At 54.0% G+C, this 20296-nt stretch overlaps 1 protein-coding gene across 2 annotated transcripts in view; it reads left to right on the plus strand.

The window, feature by feature from the left end:
* H6PD (hexose-6-phosphate dehydrogenase/glucose 1-dehydrogenase) overlaps window positions 1-15965 on the plus strand; it is a 41901-nt gene extending 25936 nt beyond the window's left edge. For both annotated transcript variants that reach the window (XM_055419506.2, XM_055419505.2), the window contains exons 4-5: window positions 6788-7057; window positions 8225-15965. In XM_055419506.2, coding sequence (XP_055275481.2) covers window positions 6788-7057; window positions 8225-9588 — 1634 coding nt within the window. In that variant the 3' untranslated portion in view covers window positions 9589-15965. The remainder of the gene's footprint in view (window positions 1-6787; window positions 7058-8224) is intronic.
* Window positions 15966-20296: the final 4331 nt, after the last annotated feature.

Here is a 20296-nt window from a genome sequence, read left to right on the forward strand (position 1 = left end):
ATCTTGTTTCAGTCGCTTAGTTGTGTCTGACTCTCTGTGACCCCGTGGATTGTAACCTGCCAGGTTCCTCTCTGTCCATGGGATTTCCCAGGCAAGAATACTGGAGTGGGTCGCCATTTCCTTCTCCAGGAGATCACTTGACTCAGGGATAGAACCCTTGTTTCCTGCATTGGCAGGCAGATTCTTTACCACTGAGCGTCCTGGGAAGCTAAAATGTGAACTCCTTCAAGCCAGGTCTTAGTTTCTGTCTCATTTTTGATTTGATGGAATTTAGTCTATCTCCGGCATTCATTGCCTTTCCAAGCCCTGGTCTTATATATATATAACCTCCAGCTACCTCTGAGATACTAATATTTTTACTGGATGTATATCACCATGTCAGACCCAGCAGATTTAGAACTTAAACCATCACTGCATTGTTCTCATGAAATACTGTCTGCCTTTTCTATTTTTTTTTGGCTTTGGTGGGTCTTCGCTGCTGTGGGAGGGCTTCCACTAGTTGCAGCAAGCAGGGCCTTTTCTTCATTGCAGTGTGTAGGCTTCTCACTGCAGTGGCTTCTCTTTTTGCAGAGCTCAAGCTCTGAGAGTGAGCCGGCTTCGGTAGTTGCCAGGTGTGGGCTCTGTAGTTGTGTCTCTGCTGCAGAGAGCAGGCTCAGTAGTTGTGGCCCACAGACTTAGCTGCTCCGCGGCATGTGGGATCTTCCTGGACCAGGGATCAAACCTGTGTCCCCTGCGTTGCAAGGTGAATTCCTAACCACTGGGCCACCGGGAAAGCCCTCTAACTTCATTTTCAAATAGTGGCTGTTCTCTGAGTTGTCAGTTGTCTCTGACAGATGCTCTCTTGCAGCCCCTGTGATAATAAAAATGCTAGCCAGTGTGTATCAGTGCTTCCTGCATGCCAGGTGTTGCTCCACGCCCCATGCACATGTTAGCTCATTGATGTTCACAGCAGCCCCGCCGAGCAGGCACTGCGTCAAGTCCTCTTTTATATGTGACGTAGAATCACTTGCCCGAGGTCACAGGGCTAAAAGAAGGCCCAGCGGGTCCTTGAACCCCTGCGGCCTGGTTGCAGAGGCTGCAGACCACAATCCTGCATGGCCTTTCATGGCTCCAGCCAGTCACCGTGCAGTTTTCCCTCCTCTGCTCAGTGTCTTTAGGCTTCACTGTTTGCTCCGGCCCTTGTTACTTCCTTCAGTTGCAGCCAAAGCTGTTTACTGATTCCATTCCCACCTGTCCCCTCTCTGTTCATTTTGCAAATCGTGGATGGCTTAATCTTCCCACAGCGCCTCTCTCAGGGTTCCACCTCCCTACCCTAATAAAAAAAGAGTTTTATTGAGAGATAATTCACATATCATTTGCTGTTGTCTAGCCTCTGAGCTGTGTCTGACTCCTTGTGACTCCATGGACGGTAGTCTACCAGGCTCCTCTGTCCATGGGATTCTCCAGGCAAGAATACTGGAGCAGGTAGCCGTTCCCATCTCCAGGGGATCTTACCAACTCAGGGATCGAACCCAGGTCTCTTGCACTGGCAGGTGGATTCTCTACTGCTTATAATTTACTTACTTAAGTATAGAGTTCAGTGGGCTTTGGTATATTCACGGAGCTGTGCATCCATCGCTACAATCGGTTGTAGAACATTTTCGTCAAAAGAAGCTCTGTATTCACCACCCCCCTCCCGATTAGCTGCCACCCTCTGATTATGCCCCTCATCCTTGCAGCCCTGGCAACCGTAAACTTACTCCCCATCTCTGTGGATTTGCCTATTCCAGACATTTCATGTAAATCGGATGTACAGCATGCGACTTTCTGGGTCTGGCTTCTCTCACTGAGCGTAATGTTCTCAAGGTTCATCCATAGCGTAAGCCTGTGTCAGTGCTTCATTTTATTTTTTAATTGTTTTTAATGGGAGGATAATTGCTTTACAATATTGTGTTCATTTCTGCAACAGATCAGCATGAATCAGTCACAAGTATGCATGTGTCCCCTCCCTCTCCCACCCCTTGCCTCCCCTCTAGGTCATCACAGAGCACCAGGCTGAACTCCCTCTGTTACACAGCAAATTCCCACTGGCCGTCTTTTTCACACAGGGTGATGTGTATGTTTCAGTGCTCTCTGCTTCGTTTCTTTTTATTGCCAGATAACATTCTGCTGTGTGGATGGATTCACCGCATTTTATTTATCCACTTATCAGTTGGTGGACATTTGAGTTCTTTCTGCTTTTTGGCTGTCATGAATAAGGCCTCTGTGAACATTTGTGTACAAGTTTTTGTGTGGACATATGTTTTCTTTTCTCTCGGGTGTCCACCTTGGATTGGAGCTGCTGGATCATGCAGTAACTCTGCTTAACTGATGAGGTTGAGGACTTTTAATAGCTCCTCAAGCCCCTCAGTCTCTTTTCCAAAGCCCTTCGCATCTGTTCTCTATCTCTGCTCTTCCGAATCCCAGACTGGCCGCTTCTGCCAGACTAGCCAGGCTCACCCCCATCCATCATCTGACCTGTGTGTCAGGGCCTTCGCCCTCTGGCTCACAGTTCTCACCCCAACCAGGACGTGGCCCAGGAGCAGAGTCGGACCCCCACATACAGTTCTTTGAGACACACAGCAATTAAAAAAATCTGAATTATTTGTACACGTGGGATTGTACTTAATAACCCAGTTTTTCACGTCCTCTGTATAAATGATAAGATTCAGTCACTGTGGGCCCACATACCTGTGAGGCACTCCCGCCTGACTGCAGCCGAGGGACACGGCCCTGACTTGTCCTCCTCACACCTTTCCTGGCCCATGAGGTGCTGAGCCCCTGACCCCTTTCGTCGACCGCCCCCCCCCAAAAAAAGCCCAGCTTGGTTTCCTGCTTCGACCACCAGTCTCCACTTCTGAAAGCCACCAGAGCCCGTGCTGCTCAGCCCCCGTTGCCAGCCCCATGCCAGGCACCCTGTTTCGCCATGCGGCTCTTTGGGTGGGAAGTTACAGTGGAGCCAGGGAGGTGGTGAGAATGGCAGGCTCCGGGACCTGCTTTGTTGTTGTTTGGTCGCCAAGTTGTTTCCAACTCTTTGCAACTCCATGGATGTAGCCCACCGAGCACCTATGTCCATGGGATTTCCCAGGCAAGAATATTGAAGTGGGTTGCCATTTCCCTCTCCAGGGGATCTTCTGATCCAGGGATCGAACCTGTGTCTCCTGCATCTCCTGCATTGCAGGTGGGTTCTTTATCACTGAGCCACCAGGGAAGCCCCTGGGGCCAGCTGCCCAGGTTCCAGTTTCATTTTTACTTCTTTACCAGCTGTGCGACCTTGGGCAAGTTGCTTGACTTCTCTGAGCCTCAATTTCCTTACATTTTATTTATTTTCAATATATTGAAATATATATTTTATTTATTTGGCTATACCAGGTCTTTGTTGTGGCAGGATCTTTAGTTGTGGCATATGAACTCTTAGTTGTGGCATTCAGGATCTAGTTCCCCAACCAGGGATCAAACCTGGGCGCCATGCTTTGGAGTGTAGAGTCTTAGCCACTGGACCACCAGGGAAGTTCCTCTTTACATTTTAAAATGAGGGTAATAGCAGGACCTCTGTACATGTTGTTACTGTGAGGGGTTAATGGACTGATATACATCTGCCGTTATTGCTATTATATATTATCTTTTTCTTGAGGTCTTCTCAGTGATATGGTGAGTACTTTGGAGACCAAACCCCCGTGGACTGGGAGCTGAGCCTTGGTTTCCAAGCCAGGGGCATTTAGGGTAGTTTGGCTACAACAGCCGGGCTGGTTGTCCACTGTGTCCCAGGTTCTGCTTCCTTGACCAGAGTCGCAAATTCATGCTCCACTCCCGAGGACCAGACACCTTCCCAGGAGCCGACTGTGGGTCTCACTTCCTGCCCCATGACACTGGTGCCACTGCCATGCCTGGCCTGTAGCGCTGAACTCAGGCCAGGTGGTCCCTGCTCACCGTCCAGCTGGCCTGAGCCTGGCCAGGGCAGGTAGGCCAGGCAGGCCATTTCTTTCTGTTGGTTTGAATTAAGTATTGATAAGATAAAAAAAAGAATGATTACACAATTCCAGGTGGCGCTAGTGGTGAAGAATTCACCTGCCAACACAGGAGATGCAAGAGACCCGGGTTCGATCCCTGGATCAGGAAGATCCCCTGGAGGAGGGCATGGCAACCCACTCCAGTATTCTTGCCTTGAGAATCCCTTGGACAGAGGAGCCTGGCGGGCTACAGTCCATGGAATCATGAAGAGTCAGACATGACTGAGCAGGCACACACACACACACACACACAATCTAGGTAACATATGCAGAACTGTGATATAACAGACACCAGTGAACTTGCCAACCTTGGGTCCCTCCCCTAGTCCTATCCCAGTTCCTCTTGTCTACATTCCAGGTTTCAGGTGGACTTTTCCCTTGCTTCTTTATTGTTTCTCTGTGGATCCAGTTGCCTGAAAACATGCTGTTTAATTTTGAAGAGTCATCACGCTATGTGTGTGTGAGTGTTGAGTCTTTCTGTCTCTTTAACCTGCATTCAGGATAATCTGCACAGATGTGTCTTCTAATAACTGACTTTTTTTTTTCCCTGACCTTTCGTAATCCATTAAACCTGTCTATGGAATTTCTTACTTCCCCTTGTATTTTTCATTGATTTGAAATTCTGTTTATCCTGGTCATATTATATTTTCAAAGCAGTTTATATATTTATATGACATCGTCAGCTTTATTTCTCTGAACATGGAACCTCCAAGGTGGATCCCTGGTGGTGTGTGTGTTCAGCTTCCTGGCCACACAGTGTTCTGTGGAGTGACTGCAGTGCTGTATCTGGTGCTCGAGATGCTGCAGGGAGCAAGCAGATGCAGTCCTAACCCGATGGAGCATTAGGGTGGCAGGAAGAGCGAATAACAGGCAGTACCAAGTTAGTCAGGGGAAGCAGCCAAAGACAGGGCCCTCCAGGAGGGTAGGCTGAGAGTTTGGTAGAATCTCCTGGAAGCCAAGACCTGAAAGATGAGCAGGAGCTGCTGGGTGACGGAGCTGATCCCCTGTTACAGGTGACGCATGCAAACCTTAGATAAACAGCTGCTCTTCTAGTGGAGATGTCACCTTTCTCTGTATGTAAGACTGTGAATTGGCCCGAGTCTTGGCAGGTCAGCAGAATGTGAGCCGTGCCATGTGAGGTGTTGTGTTTGAACCCTAAGCCTAAAGACCACTGGCTTGTATGTATTTGAGTCACTGGTAGTCAGAATTCGTTCTGAGCCCTGGAGGAGGAACTGTGACGTGTGTGGTTAACCAGGTCCTGACTGCTCATCCCAGCCCTGGGCCTCTGGCTTCTTCCTCTCGTGTAGACAGGGATGGTCGTGGACCCGCCGGAGGGTGCCTGGCGTCCCCACGCTGTGCCAGGCACAGTGAGCATTGTCGCTGACAAGCTCTGTGGCGGCGTTCTTTCTGTATGTCACCTTTGACCTTCTCGGTAACCCCGTCCACTGGCCACCTGCCATTTCCAGCTGTGTGTTTTAAGCTTAAATGCATCTGGTTTCCCCTCCATCAACCCCTTCCTCTGCCCGGTCCCCTCATCTCAGGAAATGTCACCATGCCCAACTTCTGCCCAGGCCTGAGCAGACACCTCCCCGGGAGCCAGCTCCCCCCACCACCACCCTGAGTCCGTGAAGCTGGCTTTGACTCCTTTTCACTGGTGCTTGCCCACGTGGGTCAGCTTGCATGCTGAGTTGCTTCAGTCGTGTCCAGCTCTTTGTGACCCCACGGGTCATAGCCCACCAGGCTCCTGTGTCCATGGGATTCTCCAGGCAAGAATACTGGAGTGGGTAGCCATTTCCTTCTCCAGGGGATCTTCCCAACCCAGGGATGGAACCCCCATCTCTTTCGTCTCCTGCATTGGCAGGCAGGTTCTTTACCTCCAGTGCCACATGGGTCAGCAGGCCCAGTCAGTTCTGACTCCAAAAGCACCATCCACCCTCTCCAGCTGCTTTACTCCGTCACTTTAGTCCAGGTCCCAGTATCACCCCCCACCCCCACCTCTGGGCCACCGGGCGGTCTCCTCCAGTCGCCCTACCCGCAGCAGGCCGGGGGCATGAATGTGCAGAAGGTCTTGCTATCTCCTACTTCAGCTCCTGCACTGCTTCCCCTGAGCCTGGAAACAAGTCAGCCTCCGCCCCTCATCCTGCAAGCCCCACCCTCCCAGCCTCGCCCTCCGGCTCCCCTTCTTCTGGCGCCTGGCAGCCAAGCTCGTCCAGCCTCAGGCTTTTCCTCTCTTAGCTCCCTTCGTCTCTGCCCCGCTTCTTGCAGGACTGCTCCTGCACGTCTCAGAGCAGACTCTCTATTACCCTCTGCCGTGAACTCTGTCTATAATGTTTTTATTGGCTTTTCCTCCCTCCCATCTTCCCTCCCTCCCCCCGACTATAAGCCGAGGGCAAGGACCCGGCACCTGTGTGGGCTTGGTAGTAGGTGACAGTGAGCCCCCTTTGATGGCAGGATGCGGAGCAGAGACTTGGAAGTCAGGTGACTGACCCAGGGTCACGCACCAGCAGGCTGCCCAGGCCCTCACCACGAGGCCTAGCTTCCCGGGACCAGAACCTTCCCTAGGCAGAGGCCTGGGGAGGCCCACAGGGTCTGACGCCTCCTGGTGGGGTGGGTCTTATTGTCTCAGGGCCGCCCACCCGCTTCCTGCCCTGTTCTGCTCTGGCACTCCAGACTGGGGAGTGTGGCCATGAGCCCAGGCAGCACAGGCAGAGGCCAGTCGCGTGCCCGGTCCTTATAACTCCTCCCCACCCCCCTGCCAGGCCGCACCAGCTTCTACGAGGAGTATGGCGTCATCCGCGATGTCCTGCAGAACCACCTGACGGAGGTCCTCACGCTGGTGGCCATGGAGCTTCCTGTCAACATCAGCAGCCCAGAGGCCGTGCTGCAGCACAAGCTCCAGGCCTTCCAGGTGCTGCGGGGCCTGCAGAGGCACAGCGCCGTGCTGGGCCAGTATCAGGCCTACAGCGGGCAGGTGCGCAGGGAGCTGCAGAAGCCAGACAGCTTCCACAGCCTGACGCCGACCTTCGCAGGTGGGCCCCCAGGGCCGGGCACGGGCTGCTGGGCCGCCCCCACCCCCACCCCCAGGTAGAAGCAGTCCTCCCAACACAGACCCCTTCAGGGTGGGTCGTGGGGGCTGGAAGTGGGATTTTCCCAAGGTGCTTAGAGGCAAGTGAGAGCCCCTGCCTCCCTGGCCTTCTGCCAGCCTAAAGCAGTGGTTCACCTGCTGGCTTCCTCTGGACAGAGGGACAGACAGCTCAGTGGTGGTCTCTTTTCAGTCCATGGATGTTTCCAGGGCTCGCCCAGCTGGGCTCAGACATGGCTTTGCCCTTTATCCAGCCCCCAGAGAGGCTGCAGGCCGGGGGCACGCCTGGCTGGCACACAGATGCCAGGCAGGCAGGTGCCCGCTGGGGCACTTGCACAGGCTCAGAGCTTTCTGGGGGTGGCCGACTCCCTAACACTGACATCACAACCCCCAGCACCAGCGCAGCAGCTGCTGGTCAGGCGCCGACCGCGGGCCCAGCACTGTATGCACACCATCGCATTTAATCCTCCCGTGCAAACACATCAGGCAGCTATCGTTGTCATCCTCACTTAAAGGTGAGGGGCTGTGAGGCTCGACAAAGTTGCTAGAAACTTGCCCAAGGTCATGCAGAGGTAGGCCGTGGGAAAACCAGGTTTGCAGCTCAGTCTGGAGGGCACTCTGCATCTGACTCTCGCCGCCATGGCTCCCTGAAGTCCTGTGGCTGAGACCCCTGGGTCCCCCTCTCCTTTCCCCGCGGGCCCTCCCCCGTATCTGACGGCCTCAGTGCACCCTCGGCGCTCTACAGACAGGAAGGAAGCACCTTTCCTGAGGAACACCGCCCCCCACCCCGGCCCCGTGAGACTTCTCGCAGAATCTCCCAGTTGGAGCCCCTCAGCCCAGCTCCCCTTTGGGGACAATGGCGCTGAGAGGCCCCTCAAGGGCGTGGGTATCCGAGGTGGCCCATGAGGCTGCTTTTTGAGCACTGACTGGGAAGAGAAGATAATGGAAGTGGTGAGAGGTGGGGGTGAGGCTCGCAAGGCCAGAGGTCCCCAGAGGAGGAATCAGAAAAGGAGGCTGGCCAGCAGGGAGGAAAGAGGGGAAGGTGAGCAGGCCGGGAGGTCCCGGGTCCTATGCTGGAGCGGCACCTCCGCTGTCCCCCTGTCCCCCACCCCAGGCATCCTCGTTCACATAGACAACCTCCGCTGGGAGGGCGTCCCTTTCATCCTCATGTCGGGCAAAGCCTTGGACGAGAGAGTCAGCTACGTGCGGATCTTGTTCAAGAACCAGGCGTTCTGCGTCCAGAGCGAGAAGCATTGGGTCGCTGCCCAGAGCCGCTGCCTGCCCCGGCAGATCATCTTCTATATAGGCCACGGCAAGCTGGGCAGCCCTGCCGTGCTGGTCAGCAGGAACCTCTTCCGGCCGGCCCTGCCCTCCGCCAGCTGGAAGGAAGTGGAGGGCCGGCCCGGGCTGCACCTCTTTGGTCTCCCGCTCTCCGACTACTATGCCTACAGCCCTGTGCGGGAGCAGGATGCCTACTCCTTGCTCATCTCTCACATCTTCCACTGCCGGAAAGACTCCTTCGTCACCACAGAGAACCTGCTGGCCTCTTGGGTCTTCTGGACGCCCTTGCTGGACAGCCTGGCCCATGAGGTCCCGCGCTTCTACCCGGGAGGAGCAGAGAACGGACAGCTGTTGGACTTTGAGTTCAGCGGTGGCCACCTGTCCTTCTCTCAGCCGCTGCCGGAGCAGCTGGTGCCGGGGCCAGACTCCGCTCCGCTGCCCAGCGACTTCCAGGTCCTCAGGGCCAAGTACCGAGAGAGCCCACTGATCTCGGCCTGGCCCGAGGAGCTGATCGCCAGGCTGGCGGGTGACATCGAGGCTGCTGCTGTGCGGGCCGTGCAGCGCTTTGGCGAGTTCCACCTGGCTCTCTCGGGCGGCTCGAGCCCGGTGGCCCTGTTCCAGCAGCTGGCCACAGGGCACTACAGCTTCCCCTGGGCCCGCACACACCTGTGGCTGGTGGACGAGCGCTGCGTGCCACTCTGGGACCCCGAGTCCAACTTCCAGGGCCTGCAGACGCACCTGCTGCAGCACGTGCGGGTCCCCCACTACAACGTCCACCCCATGCCCGTGCACCAGCGCCAGCGGCTCTGCGCCGAGGAGGACCAGGGCGCCCAGGCCTACGCCGAGGAGATCTCCGCCCTCGTGACCAACGGCAGCTTCGACCTGGTGCTGCTGGGCATGGGCACCGACGGGCACACGGCCTCCCTCTTCCCACAGTCACCTGCCGGCCTGGACGGCGAGCAGCTGGTGGTGCTGACCACGAGCCCCTCCAGCCCGCACCGGCGCATGAGCCTCAGCCTGCCCCTCATCAACCGCGCCCAGAAGGTGGCTGTGCTGGTCATGGGCAGGATGAAGCGTGAGATCGCCATGCTGGTCAGCCGCGTGGGCCACGAGCCCAGGAAATGGCCCATCTCGGGCGTCCTGCCGGACTCTGGCCAGCTGGTGTGGTATATGGACTACGACGCATTTCTGGGGTGATGGAGCCTTGGCCCTTTGCTCACCGCCGTGCTTCCCTTCATTCACCCTCCCTCTACCCTCTCAGCCCTGCCCCCTGCCCACACGTGCCCTCCTCTCTGGAATCTGACACCCCAGGGTCAGGCCCCCAGTGGGGAAGGACAAGACCCCATCCCAACCCTGCGACAGTCCCCATCTAGTGGTGGCGGGTCCTCATTGGAACAAAGTAGAGATGGCAGCTCTGCTTTCGAAAATCTACAGATCCAAGTCAGGGGAGAAACGTCCACTTTAAGAAAAGGCCTGCAGCAGTTACATGTGGGCATCCACCAGCGCAAACAGGACCATCTGAAAGCTCCCCGCCAGAGCAGGAGTGCAGTTGGGTGTTGGTTAACCAGGAGGTACCTGTGGGCCAGGAGCCTTGGACCACCTGCAACAGAAAAGCAGAGTGTGGATGGTGGAGCCCAGGTGCCCACCTGGAGCCACGAGCGCCTGCTAGGACCTGCCGCCTCCTCCTCCGTCCTTTTTATCTCCTGCCTCCAGCTCAGCCTGCTGTCCTGTCCCCTCCAGGGCCACGTCCACCTGCTCTGCGTCTCAGGACCCGTCTTCCTAGACCTCCACCAGGGAGGTCTTCCTACCCGGTCTGCTTTTCTGCTGTCCCTCAGACACCCTAGCAACAAATGCTAGGATGTGGAAATGGATCCAGGAATCTTGGGACTGTGCTGTGGAGCTCCTTTTCTCAGTAGGTGGACTTTACCAATGGCAGGAGGCACCGGTTCCCCAGCTCTGTCAGGGAGGACCCCTGCCCCAGGCACATGCCGCTGTCTCCAGCCTCGGCCCCGCTGGAGCCTGTCTTTTGTGGGGCGGGCGGGCGCCAATAGCGTGGACCTGCCACCACAGCCAGACAGCTCTGCCTGAAACACTGAAACACACTGGACAGAGTTGGTCAGGCCATTCCTGGGATCCGCATTGAAGAGGATCCTTTGTGTCTCGGGGACTTCCCCAGTGAGTGTTTCCGCTCTCAGCGGCCCCTCTTGTTTTACCTGAAAAGATCCAGTTAAATCTTTCTCTTATGGTAACATCTGGGGGAAGTGAGATGTGATATCAGGAAACCCAGACCATCCAGGCGCTCCGACCCTCACCCACCTGGAGCCAGGCCTCCCTGGCAGGGCAGCTGCAGCCCCCTCAGCAGTGGCCGTCCACCGCCGTCCCAGGGCCTTCGCTGGTTGTTGGTGCCGAGAAAGGGCAACTGCTGCCCACCCTCTCACACTACCTCGAAGAGGCAATAGTCTCTTGTGTGCCAGCCCTTCCTGCCACTGCTCACCTCACCACTAACACGACGCTGAAGACGGGGGCGCAGTCCCGGTCGAGTTTCTCATTTAGAGTAAACGGGTGCTCCTGAGAAGCCCTGGGCCAATAACACCTGTTTCTCTGAAACCCCCAAGTGGTGGGGGGCATCTACAAAATTCTTTTATAAAAAAGTGAAAATTCTCAAAATGCTTAATTTCAGCTTTCCACACAGCCCAAGTTACATCTGTGAAGGATAAAGCAGGGTTTTCCATGGAACAGCTTCCCCATCTTACAGGCACAGTTTGTATCAGACCAGGCAGATACAAAGTGTCAAGGTCGCACCAAGGGCTTTCCTGGGCAAGAAGGAGCATCATGAAATGTGTCTATCAACTTTTGATTGTTTGCACTTTCTTCAAGGGTGTGTACACTTCTCCAAGAATTTATAAGAATTGTTGCTTTGGAGATGTGTGCCCATGAGGTGGGCCCTGGCTGGGGGCTCTGCACATAAAGGTACCCATTAACATTTGGCTTCCCCCAGCCTCCAAAGTAGAAATCCCATGGACGGAGGAGCCTGGTAGGCTGCACTCCATGGGGTCGCTACGAGTCAAACATGACTGAGCAACTTCACTTTCCCTTTTCACTTTCACACATTGGAGAAGGAAATGGCAACCCACTCCAGTGTTCTTGCCTGGAGAATCCCAGGGACGGGGGAGCCTGGTGGGCTTCCGTCTATGGGGTCACACAGAGTTGGACACGACTGAAGTGACTTAGCAGCAGCAGCAGCCTCCAAAGACCCCATCCAGACAGGAAATCAATATTTATGCCCAGAAGACTCACCTTGGCCAATCAGAGCACAGTGCCCAGGTGGGAAAGTTTCCTCCCTTTCTGAAAATCAGCGTTTTTAGCTTTGAGGCTTCTGATGGGAGTGGACTGCAGGAGTGGACACGTGGCTGCAGGTGTCACGTCTGGCCACATGGGGGCGCCCTCAGTCCATCCCTGCTGTCTGGACCACAGCGATGCTCATCTCTCCACCCCACCCCCGCCCCGCAACCAGGTTCCTGAGCCTTGAACCCTAGCACTGAGGACCACCCCTCTCCCTCCTCCCCCTCCCCAGTCTGTTCCTTAGGAACTTCTTCTTTGAGAAAGAAAGGGACCTGCACGTGCACAAGTGTTACTGCAGGATAAGGGGGCCAGCAAACTTTAGATGTCACCATTTCTGAGTAACAGCGAGTTACCATGAGCCGGGCATGTCCTGTACTGAGAGGAGCACCTTGCCTCAAAATGCATCTTCATCTTTGGAGAGGAGAGCGTGTGTAGGGGCCAGGCAGGGGCAGGAAGTGCCAGGGTTTCCTTCCCAGAATCAAGTGCTCTGGGTTTTTTTGTTGTTGTTGCTGTTTTTTAATTAGGGTACATTGCTTTATAATGTTAGTTTCTGCCATACAACAAAATGAATCAGCTCTTTGTACACACATATCCCCTCCCTCTGTGCTGCTTCCCTGGTGGCTCGGTGGTGAAGAACCCACCTGCCAATATGGGAGATGTGGGTTCGATCCCTGGGTTGGGAAGATCTTCTGGAGAAGGAAATGGCAAGCCACTCCAGTATTCTTGCCTGGAGAATTCCATGGACAGGAAGCCTGGCAGGCGTCCGTCCATGGGGTTGCAAAGAGCATGCACACATGCGCCTCCCTCGCAGCTCCCCCTCCCCCCCCCACCCCCCGTACCCCCCCACCCTGCCCAACCCACTCATCTAGGAAGCGCTGTCTTAAAGTCACACCAGCATAGTCCACTGGGAGCCCTGGTCATATTCCCGCTTCCTCCCGCTCCCCTTCCCCTTTACTCTCTCCTATCCTGTGCTGGTGGTTTTCAGGCTTTCTGGGTCATGATCCACAGCAAGAAACGCTTTACATCATGAGTCAGCACTCGCACTCATGCATGCATCTGCATCTCGAGCAGAAGTTCCGTAAATGAATTCTTATCCTGAGAATTCTGGATACCTTCTTTTTAAAAAAAATGCTGCTTATAATTCGCATCAAGCTGATCCATAGTTTGAAATGTGCTGCTCTAATCTGACTTTACCCTGTTGTGTAAGCCAAGGTCCCAAGGGTTGGAAGGGAGCACGGGCACCCAGCTCACACAGGGATGCTCATGAGCACTCTGGAACTGGTACCCAGGCTTCCTGTTCCTACAGCTTCATGCGTCAGGCTAGTCTCAGCTGATGCTGCTACGGCCTCTGTGGTGGGATGCTGACTGCTCCCATCACGAGGGAGGGGAGGAGTGGGTGATGGAAGACATATCAATCGGAGCCCAGGGCTTCTGGAAGCGGTGATGATGTGTCCTATACAGAGGGTGGCAGGCTCAGTACTAAACTTTTCTGCTGTATGGTCTTGTTTAATCTTTACAACAACCCCGTGAGGAGGTGGAGGGATCGTGATAGACTGATGATTTTGAAGTTGAAACTGGAGTTGTCTAATGACAACAGGCCAGTTCTAAACCGGACATGGACCGCAGTGTTCTAGACATGTGCTCCCAGCCATCCTGTGGTACTACCTCCTTCCCAGGGAGCCCAGCGCAGCTCCCAGAGTTTCCCAGACAGAGCCCAGGCAGCTGGAGCAGCCCTGCAGGCCTGTGAGAGGAGGCTGGCCCCTACTCTTGGAGGCCGGCTCCCATCCTCCTCTCTGAAGCAGGTTTATTACCAGTTGCTGCAGGGAGAGATTTGGGGACTTTCCCAGCTGCTATAGATTCTGATGTTGCTCCGGGAGCAAAGTTTCCTGCCAGCCGCGAGTTAGGACAGTCCTGTCCTCCTGCCCCACTTCTTGTTCTTCTGCCGACAGTGCTTTCTTCCCAGTCCTGGGCCTCCCGGGGACGCGCAACCCAGGCTCTGCCAGCGGGTGGCATTTCCGAACACTCCCGTGGGGGCTCTTGTTCCAGAGCTCATGGGTCCAGCCTCCCCGGTCTGGGACCTTCCTCCTCCCCACACCAGACAGTGTGGCTGAGAAAGGGAGGGAGACGCTTCCGCAGAAACTTAAGGGGCGGTTTCCTACGAGTCAGTTTTCAGAAACAGATTTTTTTTTTCTCGACAAAAATACACACAGCCTTACAGAAGCGCCTCTGCATCAGCTTTACCAACTCTATTTTTATCTTAAGCAGACGGGGACCCACGGACCTCAGTCCACGCCGGGCAGTGTGTCTGTGTCCGAGAATGAACAAGTCACAGGGAAGGCCAGTGGTGACAGAAGGGTGAGGGGGGCATGGTGGCAGGTCCCCGAGATTGGTGCCTGCTGGCCCCACAAAAGATAAACTCCAGCGGGGCCGAGGCCTTGAGAGGCGGCTGTGTCCCATGGTGGCCGCCTGCATGGCCCGGTAGGGGCCATCCGCTCCCGCCTCATCGATTCACTGAACTGAAGAGCATCCCTCTCCCAGCCCTCCCAGCTCCCCTCTGGGAACCTGCCACTTCCCCTCGAGGCTGTAGCTGTGCACGTGGCAGTCTAGATTCCCACGAGCAAGAGGGTGGGTCCTTCAACCTCATCCCTGTTTGGCAGCTGGTCTGGGATAGCAGCGGGAGGGATCTGCAGTGAGGTCAGCTCTCGAGGAGGCCCCAAGTGTTTTGACTGAGGTCGTGGATTCATTCCTCCAGGAACCCCGCCTGCCCCCCCACTGATGGGCCAGCGTCGGCCCAGGCATCAGCCTGCCAGCCCAGGCTCCGTCTTCCATTGCTCACGTGGAGGCTGGAGCTGGGCGCCAGCGTGTCCTCTGTGGCCTTTTGCTGTACACTGTCGCCTCCCCGTGAGAGGAAAGTCCCGCTTCGCGCTCTTCCTGCTCTGGAGGCCTCCCCAGCACCAGGCATCTTCACCAGAGGAAGCCAGTGGGGACCCACACCAGCCTGTGTTCTTGGAAGATGTGCATCTCCCAGGGCATCCCGGGACCCCTCTCCAGAGGTGCAGGCTTCTGGCCTCTGGCTATCAGCAGTCTGGGTGGGGCCGGAGTGAGGAACTCTAAGAATTTCTCAGCTCATTGCAAAGCAAGGTGCATACTCACAAACACTGTCGTGAGACAGGAAGAAAGTAGCCTGAGATTAGAGGACGCACTTCCGACCTCACAGCAAGCCGGAGGAGTTGGGGGGAATGATCCCTCTGATGAGCTGTCCTCTCCAGCCAACTCTCAGGAGCCGTCTCTTGTAAAGCAGACGCCAGTGTGTATCTGCATGGGATCCACAGGTTGGGGCGGGGGTGGAGATCTCGAGTATGCTGCTTTTATTCCTGGTGGTTCTTTATTCTTGATGGTCTTTCCCTTGCTCTCCGGTGTTCTAAAGGAAACCTCTGCATCTTTTCTGTCCCTCTGGCAGGGGAAGGGATAAATACATTTCCATTCACTGAAAGTCGCATGGAATATGGTTGAGTGACTGGTAGCTTTAGAAACAAGTGTAAACAGAACTACATACATTCATCAGTTTGGGTCCTTAGCTGTACCCCACAGACGTCTAGAAAGGTCGGTTATAAATGGTATGAGGTACTCGAGTATAAGAGGAAAGGACCCTGGAGAAGCTGGTAATCAAGGCTGAATGCGCATCTCCGAGACATGACCTGTACAGTCACCCCTCCTTGGTTTGGGGTGAGAGCAGACATCAAGGGGCCTCTGCTGGCTCCGAGAGCCACTGCTTCCCAAGCCTGAGTGAAGGTTTCCAGCCTCCTTGGTGCTGTGTATAGCAGCTGTTGCCAGAAAGAGCCTTGGATGCGGGGTGTGGGCTCTGAAATCATGGTGTGTTGCAATCTGGGTTGTGTTCATGCGTTCTCTCCCGTGCGGGGAAACAGAAATCTAAACAAGATTTCTGTCGGGAGGGAAGAGAGACAGGCAAGCTGTTACCTCGGAGGGACTGTCTGTTCCCCCGGGGGGTGGAAGACCATGACCCTCCCTCCACCCTCTACCCCAGCCGATGGCGTGAACTTGTCACACCTGTCTACAGAAAGAGCAGCTGCACATGGCTTTTCCGGAAACACTGGACACTTTTAATGATGCCTCTGACAGTGAGACATGTTCAGATCAGAGTTTTTAAAATGCCTTTTTTGTATGTCAAATTTACCATCTATTTTTTAAACAATAAAACTGTTTCCCCAAAATCCCTGCTCTTTATTTTTTCTGGAAGACGGAATGTGGTGGGCTGTGTGTGTGCTCGGAGCGGGTATGGCGAAGCAGATCCAGTTACCCCACACCTATCACAGGTGGATCTGAGCAACCAGCCGGTCCCCACTTGCTTGAGGGTCCCTTGGGCTCCTGGGAGAGACAGTGGGGGACAAGACGACTGGGTTTCATAAGTGCACAAGCAGCCTGAGGGATGTCGTCTCCCCATCAGCCTACCTGGCAGATCACTCATGCAGCAGGCATCGGCTGGAGGGCATTCACTGTGATGTCTGAGGTGGGTGTAGGTCGGGGCACCTTTGGAAGCATCAGTATTTTGGTAAAATAATGCATACTCATTATGAGTGAATTCATACATTGCCAAAAAGCACACAAATGAATGTTAAATCACTGCAGTCCAGCCCCCTCCACTGCAGAAATGTTAGCGGAGCAATGTTAGCAGAGGTGACCCAAAACTCATGTCCTCACTGAGTCTCTGCTCCTCATGTTCTTGCCCATTCCATCTGCCCTTTATTTGGGAGGTCCACCATCTACTCCTCTTCAAGTTCCTCTCTCCTCCGCGTCCTCTTCACTAGCAGATTTCTCAGTGGCCTTCCAGTCACTTCTAGCCCCACATTCTGTTAGAAGTGGTCTCCGAGGTCACCTCTGATCCACTGGACACAGCCACATTTCAAGGTGGCCACCATGCACCACTAGGAGTCCACCACTTCACAGCAGTGGCCAGCAGAGCCCGGGCAGGGGACCTCATTTCACTCACAGTCAAGAGGTAACTGTCGTCAAGACCTGTCAGCTACCACCAAGTCTGGGGGCCAGGACAGAGTCTGCCGACCCTGAGAGCAAAGCTCTGGCCGGGGTCAGGGGACCTGGCTTTCACTGCTGTCTCCTTGTCTTCCGTGATTCTCTTTGTGGTCGTCATTACCAGGGGGCCCCCAAAGCTGAGGTCTGTCCCCATTCTCAATTCCAATCAAGAGGGGAGGCAGTTTGGAAAAACTGAATTTTCTCATTTCAATTTTCATTTATGTATAAAAAAGACACCATTAAGGGACTTCCCTGTTGGTCAGGAGTTAAGACTCCTTGCTTCCCACTGCAAGGCACACAAGTTCCATCCCTGGTCAGAGAACTAAGATCCTGCTTGTTGCACAGCATGGCCAAAAAAGTTAAAAAAATTAAAAACAGAAAGTTGTCTGCAGTGCCTGCCACCCCACCTAGTAGTTTTTTCATGTTCAGCAACCTCCCTCCCTCAGGAGATGCTCTATCTCTGTGTCACATGGTTTTGTAGCCTTTATTTTTTATGTTTACTTCATTGTGAGCCTTCTCCACGCATCCCCGGGGTCTTCATACTTGGTTTCCACACAAGTGTGAGATCCACTGATGGGAAGCATCCTGGAAGCCTGTCCCCTCCTCTGCTGTTGAACATTTAAGTTATTTCTAGCATTTATCAGATGGCGCTAGTGGTAAAAAACCCATCTGCCAACGCAGGAAACGTAAGAGACGTGGGTTTTATCCTTGGGTCAGGAAGATTCCCCTAGAGAAGGAAGTAGCAACCCACTCCAGTATTCTTGCCTGGAGAATTCCATGGACTGAGGAGCCTGGTGGGCTACAGTGAGGTTTAAAGTGACCCAGTGCTTGTGAACCCCTTTGTAATCAAGAAACAAACCCTGATATGACAATAATTATAATAACAATAATCAGCAATGGCCTAGGAGGGAAAGGAGGTGCAAAAGGAAGCTGGAAACCTCTAGGGCAGAAGAGAGAGAAGGGAACCACGGGGTCAGTATGATCATAGGCTGTGTCCCGAGCACAACCCTGAAAGAGAAGTGAGAAGAGGCTGCAGGCCAGGGTGACGGGCCCAGAAATCCGCTGGAGGTCCAGTGGCTAAGACTCCAAGCTCCCAATGCAGGAGGCTTGGGTTTGATCCATGGTCAGGGAACTAGATTCCACGTGTCTCAACTAAGACCTCAACTAAAAGATCCTGCCTACTGCAACTAAGGCCTGGCATAGACCAATAAATAAATATTAAAAAAAAAGAGTTCTTGAGCCCAGGTTCCACACTTTGGGTTTCTAAGCCCCCTGATTCCCAGGCTGTAGGCTATTCTTTTCCTGAATGGTGGCCATCACTTGCTATTTTAACCCAGACTCCTTCGATTGCAAGTGACAGAAACCCAACTGAAACTAGATGTGAAAGAAGGACATCCTGGCTCCGCTTTTTGGAAGGGCCAGGGTGGGGCAGATTCAGTGGGACCGAAGTCAGGGAAGTCAGCCAAAGTCACCAGTAAACTGTTAGGCTCCTCTTTCATTGGGGGCTGCCAGATTTAGCAAATAGATCCACAGGATACCCAGTGAAGTTTGTGTTTCAGGTAAAGAACAAATAACCATGTTATTTTTAAAAATGCTTTTAATTGCTAGTTGACTGTTAAAGATTTTTTTTTTTTTTAATATTTATTTGGCTGCATTGAGTCTTAGCTGTGACATGCAGAATCTAGTTCCTTGACCAGGAGTCAAACCCAGGCCGCTTGCACTGGAGCACAAAGTTGGGCCACTGAACCACCAGGGAGGTCCCCAAGTGTCATTTTAGTGGCAGTATGTCCCAGGAAGCATTTGGGATGGACTTAGACTAAGACATTATTTGTTGTTCACTTGAAATGCAGGTGGCTCAGTGGTAAAGAATCCACTTGCCAATGCAGGAGATGTGGGTTTGACCCTTGGGTCAGGAAGATTCCCTGGAGAAGGAAATGGGAATCTGTTCCTGTATTCTTGTGGGAAATCCCATGGACAGAGGAGCCTGGCAGGCCACAGTCCATGGGGTCGCAAAGAGTGACTTAGTGACTAAACACACATGCACACAGGAAAGGCAAACTTCCCAGGGTGTTGTATGTTTCATCTGGCAACTCTACTGTGCATGGTGGCCTCATTCCTGCCTCGATACATGACCTTTCCTGTGAGGGATCGTGGCTGCCAACAGCTCACAGCGTCTCACCTGGGATGCCCAGGGGAGAGAGAACCTAGGGCTCATTGCTTGGCCTGGGACACCCTAGGGAGGACTTTATTGGGTCCAGCAAGGGTCACTATGGTGTCAGCACCAGGAAGTGCCTGGAGGGCCCACTCCCATCCCTCCCCCTCATCAGAGCACCCGGTAGATTCTTGGATGTGAACAGTTGAGGTTTTCTCGATGTTTGTCAAGTGCTGCGCAATCAATGCAGCCTCAAGGCAAGGACTACACGCCCCTTTTTGGTAATTGTGTCTGTGTGTGTACGTGGCTGCACTGGTCTTGGTGGCTGCGCAAGGGCTGTTCTTTAGTTGCAGCAAGTGAGGGCTACTCTCTAGTGGTGCACTGGCTTCTCATTCCAGTGGCTTCTTTTGTTACAGAGCACAGGCCGTAGAGCACGCGGGGTCAGTAGTTACTGCTCACGGACTTAGTTGCTTAGCGGCACGTGGGGTATTCCTGGACCAGGGATCGAACCTATGTCCCCTGCTTGGGCAGGCAGATTCTTGACCCTGGTTGTGGTGGTGGTGGTTGTTTAGTCGCTAAGTCGTGTTCAACTCTTTTGCGACCCCGTGGACTTTAGCCTGTGGGATTTCCCAGGCCAGAATACTGGAGTGGGCTGCCATTTCCTTCTCCAGGGTATCTTCCCGACCCCGGGATCAAACCTGTGTCTCTTGCATTTGTAGGCAGATTCTTGACTGCTGAGCCACTGAGGAAGCCCCCTTAACCACTGACCATCGAATCCTATGCTTTCCTGTCTAATCAGATCCCTGCCCCAAAGCCCCTCCTCATGGGAATTCAGGTAGCACCCAGCTCTGGACTGATCCCTGGAAGAGGTTGTGGAGGGGCGCAGATGTCCATCCCTGTGGTGTTGTGATCAGCACGAGGATCTTTCCCAAAAGGAGAAGCAGCTGCACCCAGACCCACGTGGACCTACCACTCGAGCACATTAGAGACCTTCAAGCTTTTCACCTGGTGCTTCCCAGGCCTTAGAAATCAGGGCCGTCTAGTGAGCAGAAATAACCACTTTAGCAGTTGTTATTCTGTGTTCTGGAGAGGGAACATCCACCCAAAAGTTTTTCTAATCATCAAGCTATTTCAGAAGCAAGTCATCCCCCAAGTAACCCAAGCCGAGGGTTGTGTTTATAACCAATTTTTCAGGCCATCCGCTCCGCCGCCCACCTGTGTTTGGGAGCAAAGTTAGAAGGTGAGGCGGGAGGGCATGTCCACGGGTGTCCCCTCGCTCCTGAAAATAAACCTGACCAGAGTGCTCTACTTGCCCCCCTCCACAGCAAACGCTAAAATTACTCCTAGTGCCTCAAAAATTCC

This window comes from Moschus berezovskii, chromosome 17 (assembly GCF_049115385.1).
Source record: "Moschus berezovskii isolate FMDL1 chromosome 17, NW_MosBer_1.0, whole genome shotgun sequence".
Classification (NCBI taxonomy): Eukaryota; Metazoa; Chordata; class Mammalia; order Artiodactyla; family Moschidae; genus Moschus; species Moschus berezovskii.